The sequence below is a fragment of the Poecile atricapillus genome, chromosome 21 (genome assembly GCF_030490865.1).
Source record: "Poecile atricapillus isolate bPoeAtr1 chromosome 21, bPoeAtr1.hap1, whole genome shotgun sequence".
Taxonomy (NCBI): domain Eukaryota; kingdom Metazoa; phylum Chordata; class Aves; order Passeriformes; family Paridae; genus Poecile; species Poecile atricapillus.
In genome coordinates this window covers 9,950,881-9,968,805 of record NC_081269.1, presented here as the reverse complement: position 1 = coordinate 9,968,805, position 17,925 = coordinate 9,950,881, and the positions used below count along the sequence as shown (strand labels likewise).

The 17,925-nt window shown below is 46.3% G+C and overlaps 1 protein-coding gene across 5 annotated transcripts in view; it reads right to left on the bottom strand.

Annotated features, from left to right (window-relative positions):
* Positions 1–435: 435 nt before the first annotated feature.
* Positions 436–17,925, bottom strand: part of AUTS2 (activator of transcription and developmental regulator AUTS2) — a 687,646-nt gene continuing 670,156 nt past the window's right edge. For all 5 annotated transcript variants that reach the window (XM_058854670.1, XM_058854669.1, XM_058854671.1 and 2 more), the window contains 8 exons: positions 16,682–16,753; positions 15,146–15,175; positions 12,235–12,306; positions 8,646–8,787; positions 8,080–8,157; positions 6,756–6,839; positions 5,644–5,866; positions 436–2,852 (listed from right to left, as the gene is read on the bottom strand). In XM_058854670.1, coding sequence (XP_058710653.1) covers positions 1,613–2,852; positions 5,644–5,866; positions 6,756–6,839; positions 8,080–8,157; positions 8,646–8,787; positions 12,235–12,306; positions 15,146–15,175; positions 16,682–16,753 — 1,941 coding nt within the window. In that variant the 3' untranslated portion in view covers positions 436–1,612. The remainder of the gene's footprint in view (positions 2,853–5,643; positions 5,867–6,755; positions 6,840–8,079; positions 8,158–8,645; positions 8,788–12,234; positions 12,307–15,145; positions 15,176–16,681; positions 16,754–17,925) is intronic.

Sequence of the window (17,925 nt, the reverse complement as noted above, 5' to 3'; positions counted from 1 at the left end):
GAAAAAAAAAAAAAGAAACACCGCACAACATCTGGAGTTCACAAAAATCTGAAGCTCACAACTAAACCTTCAGTTGACTACTAAAATAGATCTCTGATCATTAGAAACAACTGTTTGTAGTTAACTTTTTTCTTTTTTTTTCTTTTTTTTTGCCAAAACAGGGTAACAACTTCAGATATCACTTTAATACACTAGAAGACCAATGGAACTAATTTTATTTCATACATATATTTTACAGTCCAGTAGACAAGATATTGAATTCTCTCTGATAAAGTCATATTCTCTCCAAATATTTAGACAAGAAACGTAATGCATTATAAAAAAGTGTGTTATGAAAAGACAGATTTCAGAAGATTGATGCATATTTTTAAAAAGGACCATGTTCTTCAGGTTATTTCACGTCTTCTATGATTAGGGAACAACAAGGCTGACCTGTTAACTATTCACAGACTTTATTACCAACTGAAATACAATAAATTCCATTATGAAATCTGCAGCGGAGTTCATTAATTAAACTACTGATCCACAGTGAAAACATATCCATCATTTAGAAAAGTATTCTCTCGCTTGTAAGGATTTGTTTCAATGTAGCTAAAAACCACTTAACACAAAAAAATGTGTCTACAGGTAAAAATGACACACTGGCAGTAAAACCAGACATGAATGGCTATAAGCAGATATTCTTCCCAAAAAGAAATTTGACATGTCAAGTGACAAAAAGTTCTGGAAAATCTCCAGCATTGGATTATTACCGTTTAACCCAGATTAATATGTCTGAAACCCAATCTGCCACGACTCAGTGATCACAGAGCACGAACCCTGACACCACCCAAGGGACACACACGAGCTGCCTGATGCAAGGGCTCCCACAGAGAACGACACCTCTGAAGGGCTGTTTCTTCACCGAAACAAGAGAAATAGGCTTCTGCTAGAAAGGAGTTTGTTCAGGGAAAATATGACTTTAATTATGTTGTGTGTTGAAAAGGCTCCTTTGAGTTATAAAGGCTTTTGTGAAAAGCCTTAAAATTCATTGCATAGTTGAAGGGGTTTAGCTGTCTATAACAATATAAGTAACACAGCGTAAGCAGACTGTGTTCATCAATATTAAGTTTGCAAATAGCACAGTTTAAGAAGTATTAATGTATTATGTTACTTAATTTTATCTATTTACATTTGTACAAAGTAAAGCTTTCATCTTACCCTTTTTGCATATATGAACCATTAATCCATGAAGCAATCTTTTTACATAAATATCTACAATTGACTTCACTTCTGGTTTGAAAGAGCTTTGTAGGGTTGACATTGGTGGTGGCTTGTTTCTAGTCAAATCGCTCAGACTGATGTTCTTCAGTTCAAATTTCGAAACTTTTAAACTAGAAATAAAACAGAGTAGGAGGACACGAGGAACATATGGACTCGGCTAAAAGATCTGGAAAATTTCAACATACAATATACAAAAAAAATCATTTGAAAATCTTTGCACTCAGGTCTATACATATGGTACAGCGGGTCACATCCCCAGTCTGTATCAAGGACTAGAGTAAGGTCTTTATATTACGTTCATTTACAAGATTTCTGTCCCTCTTTGCTTCTCACTGAGTCTTGGCCCTGCTTATCGAGCCTCGATGTCCTTGAGGGTGTGCGAGGGAGGCCTGTCCCTCATCTCCGTGGCCAGAGGAGTAGTCCTTCGCGGGGAGCCGGGCCGGGGCCCCAGCGTGGAGATGAGGGGAGGCGGCGCGCTGAGCGCGGCCGTGGGGGGAGTTTTGTTGAGGAGGCCGTTCTGGTGCGCACCAGGGGGGCTGACACGGGGGTAGTGCATGCTGGGCAGCCCCGGGGCCAGCAGCCCGGGGTGCGGCAGGTGCGCGTCCAGCGCCGCGGGGTGCACCGAGTGCAGGCGCGCGTGCTCGTAGTCCTCGCGCAGCAGCTGCAGCCGCTCCCGCTCGTCCAGGTGCGCGCCCCGCTCGTGCTCCCGCCGCGGCTCCACCGACAGCGGGTGGTGGTGGTGGTGGTGGTGGTTGTAGTCGTGGGGCTCCCGGTCCCTGAATGACCTGTCCGCCTCGTACAGCCTCGGCGTGGACAGGCGGTGGAGGGGGTCGTTCCTTAGCAAGAAGTCTCTGCCCAGGGGGTCTCGCCGGTGGATGTCCAGCTCTCTGTAGGGATCTCTCAGGGGATCTCTCATGGGATCCCAGTGGAAGGAAGGATAGGGGAAACGTTCTCCGCCGGGGATTGGGCTGATTCCCATGAAAGGGGTCATCATGCGAGTCCTGTCCAGGCCACTGATGCTGTTCATGTGATGTATACCCGTCACACCGACAGTCATGGGCATGGACGCTAAAGGGCTGGGATGGACGTTGGATGTGGATATGGGCGGTGGCTGATCAGACGACCTGTGAGTCTGAGGTCCCTCAGGTTGAACATCGTGCTCTTCCTTTCGCTCTTCCTTCACCTTGACTTCGTTGCTTTTCTTCGGGTTGTCGTAGGCCGGCTCGCTCTTCCTGTCGGCCTCGCGGTTGGAAGTGCTGCTGGGCCTGGTGCTCTCCACAACGGGGGGCCTGGCATAAGGGGAAGGAACCCTGGGCATCTGCTTGGACTCTTCCACCACTCGGCTTTCATGGCTCAGGCCTTCTTTCTCCGAAACGTAGTTGTCCTTCACCTTGTGCTCTTCAACGTTAATTTCCTTCCGAGATTCGGAGTGATCCCTCTCTCGCTCTTTGGGTTTCTCTTTCTCTCGAACCTCGGGGTTCAGATGGCTCCTGATCTGCTCACTCGAGCTGCGGTTATGTCCGAGGGAGTTTACTGGATGGATAGGTGCTGGCGAAGGATGGCTGGAGTGTCTTTTCTCAATGCTCTCCCTACAAGAAAGAGAAGTGTGAAATGAAGGCATGAGAAGCTCTGCAAAGAAAACAAAGCATCACAGGGCCTGGCTTTCCACCCGTGGCTTTGCAGAGAGCTGGTGACCTGCACCAGGGAATGCACTGTGCCTCTGGCACACCCAAAACTCCAGAAGAACATCCCATCTCTAAAGCTGGCCTATTCTGTTATCCCACTGCAGCACATCTCCAAAGCTGCTCTGTGAAGAATCTGAGATCTCAAACACTGAAGTCCAGAGAAGGCTCCTATGGGACTCTAGGACATGTATTTCAAACACAGCAGCCTTAAATGTTTGCAAAGAATGTAAGAAAGAAAAGTAAAAACATACTCATTTCATCCAAAAAGTGAGGCAATTAAATCCAAATTACACAGTTAATAGTATTCTACCTACTTCTTCTATTAAGAATACATTTGGGAAAATAGATTACTATTTTTTCAAATGACTTTTAAAAACATTTCCAGACCTATGTACACTACTAATTTCTCTCCTATATTCTCTTCAAATGTCTTAATTTACTTCTCACAATTCAATTTACTTCAAACTGAGACAAAATGCTTTTCACATTTGCTGTTTTTACTGATTTTTTTTTTTTCCTAATGTTGGGCTGGAATAAAAGAGTCTTTAAAAAACCCCTCCACAAGTGCAGTCAATCCCAGAATCCCCTGACTGGAAGGGATGTGAATGTTCCAGGAGCAATTGGGGCTCTGCAGTGTCACTCCCAGCCAGGAAAGGGTGGCTGCTCCAGCTCTGGGCTCTCTGGGGGGCTCAGCTCTCCCAGTGTGACTGGTGTGGAGCACAGACCATGCCACCGACCCCAGAGCAGCCACCAGGGACCTCCACCCAACCCACACCGACCTCAGGGTGAGCACCAAGCTCACAGGGACCTTCCCACTGCAGGCAGGAGGTGAGGGCAATGCTTCTGTCTACCTGGGCCATTTCTGGGTGGATCAGGTCAGAGCCTTGATGAGCAGATGATTTTGAGATGAAATCAAACCCCTGGGTGTGACTCCCAGCTCTTCCTGCTTGAGCAAATGTATTTCAAATGGACAGCAAAGCTTGGGGCCTCAGCTAGAACGCTCTGTGCTCGCCCCACTGGGTGCCACTGAATGTCAGGGGAGGGCAGGAGAGGCTCTCAGCTCCTCAGACGTTCTCTGCACAGGGACACAGCTCTGGGAAGGGATTCTCAGCCTCTCCTCCAACAGGGTGAACAATGCTGCACAGGGCAGTGCCCCAGCACACAGAGCCAGGCACACGGCAGCGCTGCAGGGCTGCAGCAGGGACCCGCTGCAAGCTGCAATTGTGCATGGATGATGCTCAACTCCCAAATTACTGAGAAGAAACATGTTCTCAGCTATGATATGGAGCTCAGGCAATGCCAAAGCATCTTGCAAGGAGTGCTTTCAGGAAGGGATTTTCTTCAGCAGAACACTTCATGAGAAAACAACAAAACAGCAACCAGAATAAATAATCACATCATTCCACAGACTACCCAGATCATAGTAACTAAAATGCTTTGCCATTCGAGCCAGTAAAGTTACTCACATGCTTAAGCCTTTTGCAAGACAAAAAACCCAATTTGTAACAGCAATTCCTTTTGAAGCATTAACAGCAGACATGAAAATAATGAAGCTATGCTACCAAACAGAAAATATTCCAAATGGAAAATGTAGGTGGAAAGATCTGTAGTTCGCCTTTCTTTTAGAACAACGTAGAAAAGCTCTTCCATGTAGTTTTAGAATATCTAATGTGTTAGCATAACTTCTTTTGGAAAAGGCTACTAGTATCTTTGGGTTAGTGACAGAGAAGTCAGAAAAGCACATCTAAATATTCTTTCAGGTTAAAATATGAGAAACAAATAGCCATTATGTTGTAATGTGCAAACTTAACAGGAAAGCCATCAAGCCACAACTGAAAAAGCTGAAATCAGCCTCTCTACATTTTTCAAGGAAGGCATGACACTTGCTGAATGGCAAATTCTTATCAATTTGGTACTTCAGTGTTAAGAGGAATTGTTACTGCGTTAACTGAATAATGGGAACAGTCCTGACAAAAAAGTAAATATGACCAGGTTTTACTTTCCATTAACCCTTCCCAGCCTGGACATGTGAGCATGCAAGTCCATGTAAAACACTGAGCAGAAGCTGTGTTGGAAGGTGTGCTAACAGCAGTGCAGGTGTAGGGGCTTCTCTGAGGGGAAAGAAGGTGCTTTTCATGAACTGCATGCTCTGAAGTTTGCTCTGGTTTTGGCACATGACATTCCTGCTGCATTTCGGGGTTCTCATCTCACACCTTTAGCGTGGGTCCCTCTGGTCAGGCCGGTTTTTAAGGAGGGAGGAAGTGTTACTTGTTTTGCAGACAAGGTCTGATTAACTAAGTTATTTAAGCATTTGAATGTGCAGATAAGCATCTGATGGACTTCAGAATCCTCTTTTCCATCCTGTCAGGCACTATCTCTATGTTAACCCTTCAAGAGACCTAGGACAACGTGACCCACAAGGTAACAGTGGGTGGGTCTGATTCTATTCCCACTTGACACGGCCTGAACTGTGCTCCAGCAGAAAGCTCCTTCAGGTGAAGGGTGCAGTGCAAGTGGGAAGAGAAACCCTGCAGAGGGCAAAGAGCTGAGCTGGAAACCTGCCTGGTGCGTGGTGCCACCCTGGGGACAGCTCCAGGGAGCTCTGGGTCCACCACGTGCCAGGCTGGGGAGGGTTAAAAGCGGAACGGAGCCCCAAGCTTTGAACTAGACAATTCTTGGAAGTGTTCTTTCGTACCTTTCTTTGTCATCTTTACTAACAGATGAGTCTCGTTTATCTACATCTCTATCTCTGTCATGAGCTGCAGCAGATGAACTGCGCTCCAGCTCTCCTGGCTTCAGCCAGGGCGGAGGGGTCGGGAACGAAGGAGGAGTTCGGTGCAGTCGGTTCCAGGGCTCGTGAGGGTTGCTAAAGCTCTGCATACTGGGGCCATCCTTGTGGCCGAACATTGAGTTGGGTGCTGAAATGGTGAAGTGGAAAACAAAAAGGTTTAAGAAAAAGGTATGCTCTAGTGAAGGTACTTACCAAAACAACTTTTACAGCACTCAGAGTTAAAATGAATACATATTATTGGGAGCTGGAAAAGGAAAGGAAATTAACAGAGATTCATTAGAGGGTCTCATTCCTAAAAATGGGCAGGCATCTGACAGCTCTTTTAATTGGAAAGGGAAATGCTGTGGATAAAATTGACAAGGGATGAAGGAGGAAGATAAAAGTGACAATGATCCTTATTCCAAATGTTTTGGAGACATCGGGAAATGACCGTTACAGGGACTATAAATAATGGAACTTGTTGCATTTGATCCTGAACCAAAATAAAATAATACGTGACCAAAATCATGCCAGATTTGAAGTATGAAGAAAGAGAGTGACTTTTAAAAGGATGATTTTCTGCAACTGGCTAGATTTAGAGAAATGTTGATGACCCTGGACTACTAAATGCACGTTAGTGATCTTTTCCAGGCACATGGCCTGGATTACTGGTAAGAAAGGAAAAAAAAAAATAGTCTCCATCCACAGCTCCCTAGCTGCACACATTATTTACTTCTGAACATGCAACAAAACCATGGGAAACCTCACAAACACTCCAAGGCTCTATTTTATTTTACTCTTTTTGAAATGAATAATGTAATGGTAACATTTAGCACTAGGTTAAACCCGAACTATTAAGCAATTAACAGAGAAGGAGATTAAACTGAACAGATTTACTGCCAGCTGGAAAAGGCTGCTTTCCAAATGCCCATCTCTTAGCGGCAGGTGATGTGAGGCAGCAGGAGCAGAGAGAGGCAGCTGAGGGTGGCCCTGCAGAGCTGCAGGGCAGGGAGGGCACGGCTCGGGTGGGTACTCACTGACTGTGGGGTTCCCGAGCCCCCCGAAGGCGTTGCTGCCCACGGCGGTCAGGCCGCTGAACGACGCCGGCCGGTTGAAGGGCTCTGCAAACCAACACAAAATGCTGAAAGCCCTGAGGCTCCCAGCTCCCAGCCAGCACTGCTGAGGAATCCTCCTGCACACCCCAGCAGTGCTGGGACAGCGTCCCCACGCAGGGCACAAAACACTGCCTGGGCTCCTGGCCATACCCGTGGCATCATCCACTAAAAAACTCCCTCTTAAAGAAAAACAAGATCTTCAAATGGACATGATACTTCATTTGGAACCTGCAAACATCTCCAGTTTTGCTTTCATTTATTTTCTTCCTCAGAAAATGTCCCTTGCTAGTCAGACTATCATTAACTCTGGCAACTGCTCTCCAAACACCTTCAGGCCATGTCTCCTAAACTAGAGCCAGGGTATAAATAAAATGTCCTGTTCCACTGGTATGTCCTGCTGGCCTGAGCATTCTGTGATTCCCTTGGTGTTTATTGCTAATATTATAAAAAAAACTAGTATGGACTGGAAAATGCTGGGACAATTATTTTAGTTAATGCACACAGGCAACAGGAAAATCATACCAAGCAAATTCTCACTTTATTTTCGAGAGTCTAACAATTCTGATGAAGTCACTTCTGATAAATACCAACACAGAGAAAAAGAAGCCCAAAGCCAGCATTTTCCACAGGCAGGAAGGTGCAGAATGATAAACCTGCATTGTCTGTTTGCTGTACCAGTTTGGTGACCCTCCCAAATCCTTCCCTAAGCAAAATAAAATGCCAATTTAAACTCTTGGTCTTGGATGCTCCCATAAGGAGCAGATTACCTTATTACAAAAGCAGTAAGTTAGAAAGGAAACAACAACATCTGGGAACTTGGGTGGTTCTGTTTTAAATGTGTACTCACTAATTTTCACCAACTGACACATGAAGCCAGATCATGACATTTTAAAGCTATGTTTCCTATTCACTTTAATGGAAAAACAGATATCCAAGCAGGAGTTAGGAAAAGAAACATCTCTGTGATCTGAAGCCTTGCCCTTAAGGCGTTTTTTTGACTGGTTTTGAGCATAACTCCAATGAAACCCAGCCAGCCCTGCCACTCTGCTCCTCTGATGCCCAGAAGTATTTCAAAACACAGTCACTGACACTTTTCTGCCTATTTAGAACTTCTACCTGGGTAAAGACTAAAATGGACCAGCTAAAATGTGCCATTTGTAAAGGTTAATAAGCAGAAGAGTCTCCACACGGGAAGCCTGTGATTTCTCAGTGCCCAAAGTCTGCATTCTCAAAGTCAGAGACGTACCTAAGTGAGCAGCTGGGTTGAGGAAGTTGCTGTGATGGGGTGGTGGCCCAAAGGGGGTCCCGGCTGGGTGCCCCCCACCTGCCAAAACAAAGCAAAAGGGGTCAAATGCCAGCAGAGGCTGCCAGAGGGACTCGCTGTGCTCTGAGCTGCCCCTCCTTGAACAGCTCCCGAGAGCTGTGCCCTGCGTGGGGCTCGCAGGACCCCGTGCAAAGAGCAGCTGCTCCTCCAAACAGGAATACTCAGAGGATAAGGGATGATGGGCAGTGAATGTTTCAGGGCAGAAACAAAAAGGAAATGCAGCTTATTTGCAACATCTCCTCTCCACCATGCATCAGACACCATGCTGTGAGGAAATGTTCCTTCATTTACTGCCCGTGCGGTGTTTCAGCAGCTTGGGCTTTTTATAAAAGCATACAGAATCATTTTTAATTATTTATCAAATAGACTAATAGCCCCTGGCATGTCTTGCAGAGAGTTCATAAGCCAAAGCATGAGGGAAATTCATGGCAAGGATTAGCATTTTAATGAGCAGGGAGCAAGAAGGGCATTTCATTTTCAGTACTCACTGGCTGTGGAGAAGAGAGTCGAGGGCCGAGCCAGGTCATGGGGATGGTGGATGGCTCCGAAAAGGCTGGGGCCTGGTGGTCTGCTCAGAAATTCTGGTTTCAGGCCAAAGTCCAGCTTGTGTGGATCAGACTGCATCTGTTTCTGAAATGGAAAACAGGACTTGGAAGAGACTGTCTGAAAAGGTAACAGCAAAAGGCACTTCCAGAAGGATGTGGGTAGAGCAGTTCATTCATACTGATGTTTTAACAAGAATATTGGTTTTTGGGACCCCCAGCACAGGTGCACAGCTGTTCTCCTGGAAGGGAGATCTAAGGCAAAGAGGGAAAAGCTCAGGCTCCTGCAGATTTCCTGCTAATTTCACCAGTGTTTTCACATCCACCCCTCCAGGGTGTTCAGCACAGAGCAAACATAAAACCCTCAGAAGAGGTCTCAGACAGTGGCTGAGCTGCAGGGACAGGCTGTCCCACAATAATAAACGGGAATGTCAGCCTGGCCCTGGTCCCAGGAGTGTTGGAAGACCAGACAGGGAGAGCAGAACTGCTCATTGCCAAGGGAAAGCTGCCCCCAAGGAGTGCTGGATGCAGAACATCCTCCAGTGCTCCTCAGCTGCAGCGAGGGGCTGAAGGAAGCAGAGTGCAGAGCAGGAGGGGCTGAGTCCCACTCTCACACCTCCCACTCCACACTCCAAGTGCTGCAGGTTTTTATTGGTGTTGGATTCAGCAGGATCCCATTTGTGAGGGCAGTTTGCTGAGGTGTGTTGTGAGTGAGGAGTGGATGAAGGATGGGCTCTTCCTTGTGCCACATCCTCCTTTCAGTGGTGCCCACTTGAGTAGTTTTACAGCATGAAGGAAGAAAACCAAATTCCCAATTACCTGTGCTGCCAGAACTCCCTAAATGCAGATTGCTGATTAATTGTGCAGGGCAGCTGAAAGGATTTATAAATGGGTAACATGGAGCCAGGAGATCTTAACAGAAACTCTGGAGCAGGCTACGCTTTATAAATCAGTATTTAATACTGTGCCAGCCCCAAGTACAGGCTATTACAATGATATAAATATGCATATTAAAAAGTTATGATCAAATTAATGTGCATGCCTCGTAGCTGTTTTTCAAGTGCTAGAAACATGTCTGGGTAGTCATGAGAACAAAAAAAAAAGAAATAAAGAAGGAAAACAAGAAATAAAGAAGGGAAACAAAGGCGTTATCCATGTCTGGAGATAATGGCCTGCAAGAATACTGAAACGGCAAAGGTGGCCAAGTCAAGGTCACATCTTTTAAGGAAGTAACACTGAAGTGCTGTAATAGTTAAAAGGATGTCAGAAAATACAAATGCCTCGGCTGAAGCCTGTGTGCCAGATTTTTATGCTGTGAACTCTTTTTATTCTTTTTTAACAACTGAGTTATAAACCCTTGACAGGCATTACTCAGAAAAGCTTTAATTGCAGCCATATGAATGGTGCTGCTCTAAATAATGAACAAATCCCCTGTCTGAAGAGGAACAGGAATACCATGGATGTGTTAAAAGATTTCTGAATGTGTTGGTTTACCTTAAAATAGTAGCAGGGAATGGTCAGATTTCTTTCCTCCCCAGCTGCTGTTCAGGAGAGCAGCCCCTGGATGCCAATCCTGCCTGATGGATTTCCAGAAAATGTGCAACACCTGAGCGTGGTGCCCACAAAAATCAATGTAAATCTCTGCACTGCTCTTAGATCAGGCTGTAAGGCCCTTCCTAAAGGAGAGAGGCCCAATTATGGAGCATAAATCCTCTCCTGAGCAGTGGGCAGTGTAAGGAGCAGTGGAAATGTGCTCTGTGCCCTGAGCTGCTGCGCAGTCCCCGGGGTGTGCAGAGGTCACCCAGGTCTTGCTGCAGAGGCTCAGGCAGCCAAACAGCATCCACAGCTGCATGCAATTTTTCCTGAGGTCAGGAAGGTTGAGTTTTAAAGTTTCCCACCGTGCCTGCTCCTTCAGTGCCTGCTGCTGCCCTCTGCAAGCAATTACCAGGCCAGATCGTTACTGGCAGCATCCTGGGGCAGCACAAGGGAACTGGAAATCAACACATGTGATTCCCTGCTCTGTGGTCAGGCAGCAGCTGCAGCTGGAGCAGAGGAAAAGGCACCTCCAGAAGCACAGGAGTGAGTGTGAGGAGGAGGAGAATTGTCCTGTGTGAGACACAGATTCACCTTTTGTGGTCACACGAGGAGGGGGGATCCCAACTCTCCTTACTGACACACTTCTCAATCATTCCTGAAAATATCATCATGCACAGCCTCAAAAACTCGAGCAGCACCCTTTCATGTGCTTCTGGGCTTTATTCTTGCTCTTTTTTTAATAGGCAAGGTAGAATATATGAGGTAAGAGAAATGGCTGCATGAAAATGGCATTTACTGTGAGTTATAAATATACTGGTTTGACCTCTGTCTGAATATCAAATCAAGAAAGATTCAAAGGACATAGATAGCATGGGAATAATAATTTCATTTCAAGAAAATACCTTTTCAATAAAATAAAAAAAGGACATATAACTCTCTAGGTCTATAATCTTGTCTTTTTTGATAATGGGAAGATGAATGAAGATCACTAGCAGGGGAAACATAAGGAAGCAGAGAAGAGAGATATGTCTACTGCAGCAAATTAACCTGTCAACCTTGTTTAAAAGGGTTATTTTTAAACTCTATTAGCTGCAGGTTTTCATAGCTGTTCAACATCTTCATATTCTTACAGCACTACCCTACACAATTCAAGTGCACACACAGACTGCAAAGTGCTAAGGATTCCCTGGTAATTTTAGTTTCTAACACAAGTTATTGATTCCTGAAGTATGAGCAGTGAAGAACAGCAACCATTCCTGACTTACTGAAAAACTTCAGGGACAACACGAGATTTTTAAGTGATGAGTCCATTGAAAATACCATAAAGGGAAAGAAACTTTCCCAGAGTCCATGTGCAATGGAAATTCAGTTACAGTAAGAATGGAAAACTGCCCATGGCCTTCACCCTTGGTGTCTCAGAGCTTGTAAAATAATTAAGACAGGACTTCCATTCGCTAAGGTTCCCCCCAGTGAGGCAGTGTCTGCTAACACAACATCCCCTGAGAGGCTGTGCCTGCCTGGGCAGCCCAGGCACATCCAGGTGCCACATTCCAGCCAAGAGGGGCTGTGAAGGAAGGCTGAGGGGTGTCTGTGCAGCCACACTGGGTAAAGCATCCTAGGGACAGGAGGAACCTTCCTGTGCCCTCTCCTGCTCCTGAAGCAGATACACATGCCCAGTGTCTCCAGAAAAAAATCCCACTTGATACACCTGTGTCCTGAACCATAAACAAACTCCATTTATTCACCCCTGCATTTCACCCCTCCTAGCTGCAAAGCTGCAGCCATTGTCCCAGATCTGCTGTCCTGCCTCCAGCACATCCCAGATGCTCTGCTGGGACTCTCTGCCTTCATCCTTCCACCAGCCCTCACAAATGAGGCTTCTGCTCAGTGCTGTGAGTGCTACTTTAGCAAGGCCATGGCACACAAGAGCCCAGGTGAGAGCCAGCCCTTCCTCTCTGAGCTCTGCTCTGTGCCCTCTGCCCCCAGCCCAGGCACTGACCTTGACTTTCTGTTGGTGGTGGTAGATCTGCCAGGCGATGTGAACGTGCATAGCACACCACTTGCCAGGTTTCTGCAAAAACGAGACATCAATCAGTAACTTTCAAAAACCTGTGATGCTTTATTCTGTTTCTAGAAGCAAACAGACCCTGAGCCCTGTCTGGTTTGGACTGGGGGATCCCCACGCCAAGACAACTGAAAGCAAAGGCTTCCCTCTCCATCCTCCTGGAAAGCCAGAAATGGCAAGGCTTGTCCCTTGCTAGGGAATTTATCTGGCTATCCATGGATGCTCCTGCCATGCTCTGATGCCCCTGGCTGGGAGGGCAGCTTGCTCTGAAAGCTGTGTCCCAGCCAGCAGCTGCCCTGCACAGCTGGACTGCTCACAGCTGGACTGTTCACAGCTGGACTGTTCACAGCTGGACTGCTCACAGCTGCCCTGCACAGCTGGACTGCTCACAGCTGCCCTGCACAGCTGGACTGTTCACAGCTGGACTGTTCACAGCTGCCCTGCACAGCTGGACTGTTCACAGCTGGACTGTTCACAGCTGGACTGCTCACAGCTGGACTGTTCACAGCTGGACTGTTCACAGCTGGACTGTTCACAGCTGCCCTGCACAGCTGGACTGTTCACAGCTGGACTGTTCACAGCTGGACTGTTCACAGCTGCCCTGCACAGCTGGACTGTTCACAGCTGGACTGTTCACAGCTGCCCTGCACAGCTGGACTGTTCACAGCTGGACTGCTCACAGCTGCCCTGCACAGCTGGACTGTTCACAGCTGGACTGTTCACAGCTGGACTGTTCACAGCTGCCCTGCACAGCTGGACTGTTCACAGCTGGACTGTTCACAGCTGGACTGTTCACAGCTGCCCTGCACAGCTGGACTGTTCACAGCTGGACTGTTCACAGCTGCCCTGCACAGCTGGACTGTTCACAGCTGGACTGTTCACAACTGGACTGTTCACAGCTGGACTGTTCACAGCTGGACTGCTCACAGCTGCCCTGCACAGCTGGACTGTTCACAGCTGCCCTGCACAGCTGGACTGTTCACAGCTGGACTGTTCACAGCTGGACTGCTCACAGCTGGACTGCTCACAACTGGACTGCTCACAGCTGGACTGTTCACAGCTGGACTGTTCACAGCTGGACTGTTCACAGCTGGACTGTTCACAGCTGCCCTGCACAGCTGGACTGTTCACAGCTGGACTGTTCACAGCTGGACTGTTCACAGCTGCCCTGCACAGCTGGACTGTTCACAGCTGGACTGTTCACAGCTGCCCTGCACAGCTGGACTGTTCACAGCTGGACTGTTCACAACTGGACTGTTCACAGCTGGACTGTTCACAGCTGGACTGCTCACAGCTGCCCTGCACAGCTGGACTGTTCACAGCTGGACTGTTCACAACTGGACTGTTCACAGCTGGACTGTTCACAGCTGGACTGTTCACAGCTGCCCTGCACAGCTGGACTGTTCACAGCTGGACTGTTCACAACTGGACTGTTCACAGCTGGACTGTTCACAGCTGGACTGTTCACAGCTGGACTGTTCACAGCTGCCCTGCACAGCTGGACTGTTCACAGCTGGACTGTTCACAGCTGGACTGTTCACAGCTGGACCGTTCACAGCTGGACCGTTCACAGCTGGACCGTTCACAGCTGGACTGTTCACAGCTGGACTGTTCACAGCTGCCCTGCACAGCTGGACTGTTCACAGCTGGACTGTTCACAGCTGCCCTGCACAGCTGGACTGTTCACAGCTGGACTGCTCACAGCTGGACTGTTCACAGCTGCACGCTCAGGTCATTCCCACAAACGCTAGGATTGACATTTCCACCCAGAGATGAAAATGGAAGTGGTTTAAAAGGTCACTCTGGTTTTCAGGATTCATCTGGCTCCCTCATGTCTGTCCCTGCGAGACCTCAGCTCATAAATGTACTGGGAACACTGGAGGTCACTCCATTCATTCTGTTTTGGGGGTCTTTGCTCCCTCCCTGTCCCCCCAAGTCACAGGGAGCAAGAACCAGAGTGTTTGTTCAGCCTCCTGTTGAGACTGAGCTCCATTTCCAGCACAGCTGGAAACTGTCTGAAAAAGGCTCATTTGAGAGAGACTTTCTCCAATTTTGTTACTTAGGGGTCTGCAGTTACCTACACAAGTAACAACTCCTGCAGATTTAAAAATTATCACAGGAATTCAAGAGTCTCCCTAAGCTACTTGTGAATTAAATGTTTCACCAATGATGGCTCATGGTCTGCCTTCTATCTCTAGCTGTTTATCAACCAACAATTAAATTATAAAAAAATAAACTCTGTCTCACAGACACACTACCCTAAACTCAACCTTTTTGCTAATTTGCAAAAGCTGGCAGTGCTAGTGATTTAGTAGGTTCACTAAATCAAAATTAAGACCTTTTTCTTGAATATGCTAGAAAATTAACAAAAGCTCCTTTGGATGAGTGATGGACTGGATCTTTAGATCCTTATTTCTAAAGTATTTTGTGTTTGAAGTGGATTGTCTGTCTGTAGTGGACAGTGAGATACCTGGGTGGGAAGTCCCACCCTGAATAACACTGAAAACATGCAGTAAAATAATAAAGCAAGCTCCTTCAGAGTGCAGTGAAATGACAGGGAATCACTGCCAGGATCTCTGGGATTTGCCTCAGGAAACCATGATGGAAGGATCATCAATATTTAACCTCAAATATTCACAGGAGGGGTTGCATGAGAAGAGCAAAACTTCCAACTGTGAAACTCTGCCTTGTCCTTGAGCGAGCAGGAGCTGCAGGAATGCTCTCCCCAAAGCAGGGCACAACTGCCCAGGTGACACCTGGCAGCTCTCACTTGGAATTATTCTGTGCTGCAACCTGGTGGGACTGAGCTGAGCTTGACAAACGGGAGCACAGGAAGATTTCTTACCCTCAACATGGGCCTGAACGGATCTGTCAACTGTGAAGAAGAAATGACAGCTTGGTTACACGCCTGTCACTCAAACAATTGCTCTAATTAACAAATCTGTACTGCTTCATTAAGAGACGAAATTAAAATGTTAGAATTTTACTTTCAAATGAAGCCCTTTTGGATAATAATTAGTCCTGAGCCTCCATCTCGGTGCTGTCCCCTCCCCCTGGCACCTGAGTGGTGACAGCAGCTCCAGCAGGCTCACTCCCAGCTCTGGCCCCTGGCAGCAGCAGCAATTTGTTGATTTAATGCTGCAGAAATGGCAGGTTAACTGCACTGATGGAGGCACGGCCCTGTCCTTTGGGCAAACTCCTGCTCTCACCTTCCAGAGCTCCTCAGCTCATGGCAAGGCTGGAGAATGGACAGGGCTCCATCCCAGGGAAGGGCTGGGATGGCTGGAATGGGATGCCAGCAGTGTGCCCACCCACCAGCCAAGGTCAAATGGCCTTTCCCTTAATTATTTTCACACTGAAACAGATGTTGCTAAACAAGGCCCATATAAAAACCCAATTTTCTCATTTTTATTTTTGATGTGGCCTGTTGGGTTTTTTTTTTGGAGTGGATGATTTTCTTATTCCCCTTTTTTTGCTCATATTTCATCAATAAATGCTGGGAAATAATTCAATTTATTGGGTACTGCTCATTTGTTTTGGATTTTCTGTTTTAGAATGCAATACTAAAGGAGATTTATAGGTGCAGAAGGTACTTAGCAGATGCAGTGATGGCACAATGCATCATCTTGAAATAATCGAAACTCACTCCCAGTTGAATGGGAACATAAAGCTAAATGACTTCCTGATGGGAGCTCTGGTTATCTGCACTTAGATAAACAAACAGAAATGTGGTTCCTTTTGGGGTAAAGTACTGGAACTTGGCCCAAGGCAAAGACAACAGCTCTGGAAGTTCAGCCATGCCACAGCTCGGAATTTCAGGAGAGCTCCTCAGTGCTTTTGTCTGAGAGTTCTGCTGAAAATATTTAAGTGTGAAGCTCCTCATGGCAATAATGGCCATGAATTGAGACACACCAACACCCCCTGGGCAGAGAGGCAAAGTGCTGAGGCAATAAATGCTGTTCACATCCGCTGGAAGTCAGAAATCCAGAGTGATCGATAAAGTGCATCCGTATTTCACTGGGGCAATCAATGCTACAGTAACCCGGGGAATAGCTGTCATTACCCACATTAAAAACAATTATAGACTACAAACACAAATCCTGGGGAGGCTTGTACCTTTTCTGTGTTGAATTGGGCTTTTCTGCTTTTACCCCTGGGCCTGGGGGGAGAGAGAGAGCTGCCAGCAAGGACAGAGCTGTGCCATCGCACAGGGGCTGCTTGAAATGCTGCCACAGAACTTCTGCAGCCCTCCCTGATGGAACAGCTCAGACAGCTTTGGTTTTAGGCTGTTAATCTGGACATACTGAAGATGACAGCTCTGGCATTCAAGGTTTCAGGAGGAACAGATTTACTTTAGAACAAGGAATCAATTTTTACAGACCCGTGGATCCTTCTGTAGAAGGGTATGTGGGACCGTTCCAGGTCTGGCTGCAACATCAATGGGATTGGAAGTCTGGAAATTCCACAAGGAGAGACAACATTAATGAGCTGCACAACAGTAACAATGCCTACAGGCAACAGAATGTACAAAATAATAGTTCTTTATCATTGCATTGTCTAAGCAATGGAGAAACACTTCTTCTAAAGGAAAGGAGAACCAATAATGTGAGTATTATCATCTCCATATCCACACTTTGACTGTCCACCAACTTCCCATGAGTTGAACAGTGACTGTTTAAACTGGAGAATCATCTAATGTGAAAAAGCTGATTAGGAACACATTTATGACACAGCATCAAAAGCAGCATTTGGAGGAGCCAGCCCCTGCTCTGCTGATTATCAGTGATGCTCTCAGCACACAGAGCATCACAAGGACCTCAACTCCATCCACAGGCACTGCCACAATATGGATAGCAGGAAAACATCCAGTTGGAAAAAAATTAAAGCCCTTCCCATTATTTGAATGTAAAATCACAGTTAATAAAACTTTGTAGTTTTGTGGAAGCCCCACCAACAATAACAAAACAAAAAAAAAATCAACCAAAAAACCCCACAAAAACAACCAAAAAAACAACCAAAAAACCACAAACCCCTACATTTAGATAGAGCTTGTTCCTATGTCAAAATGAAGAAAATAGAAATCAGCTCCAGCATAGCTAACAATTAAATAAGGGAGTTGTTAACAACCTGATTACCATACAGACTAAGAATCCCACTAATGAACTGATTTACATATTCAGTCATTAGAGTGGATGGGCCAATTTAAGGAAGAAGGTGTCTCCTCTGCAGAAATTCCACTCCTGATTTCAGTCTTTAGCTGCAAAGACTGACTTCCTCCCACTGATAAATAAATGAAAACAAAAGAGAAAAGCCCTGAAGTTGCCACATTTCTGTCCCCCAGCTATCACCCATGAGGAGAGCCAAATCAGTGTTCTGCACTGTGCTGGAGGTAATTATGGAAATAAGTAAACAATAATGAGCACCATTTCTTAAAATCCTGATTATTACGTGACCTTTCATTCATGCACACTATCTCAGAACTAATTACATTGCTTCTAAAGTTAACTGTGCCTTTATATAAATAATTTAAAAAAAAAAATGTTTGTAGATGTATCTGAACCTAAAGAGAAGTAACTCCTCTTTGTGGTAAATTTGGAAAAAGGCAATTGTCCCCTGTGGAATGAA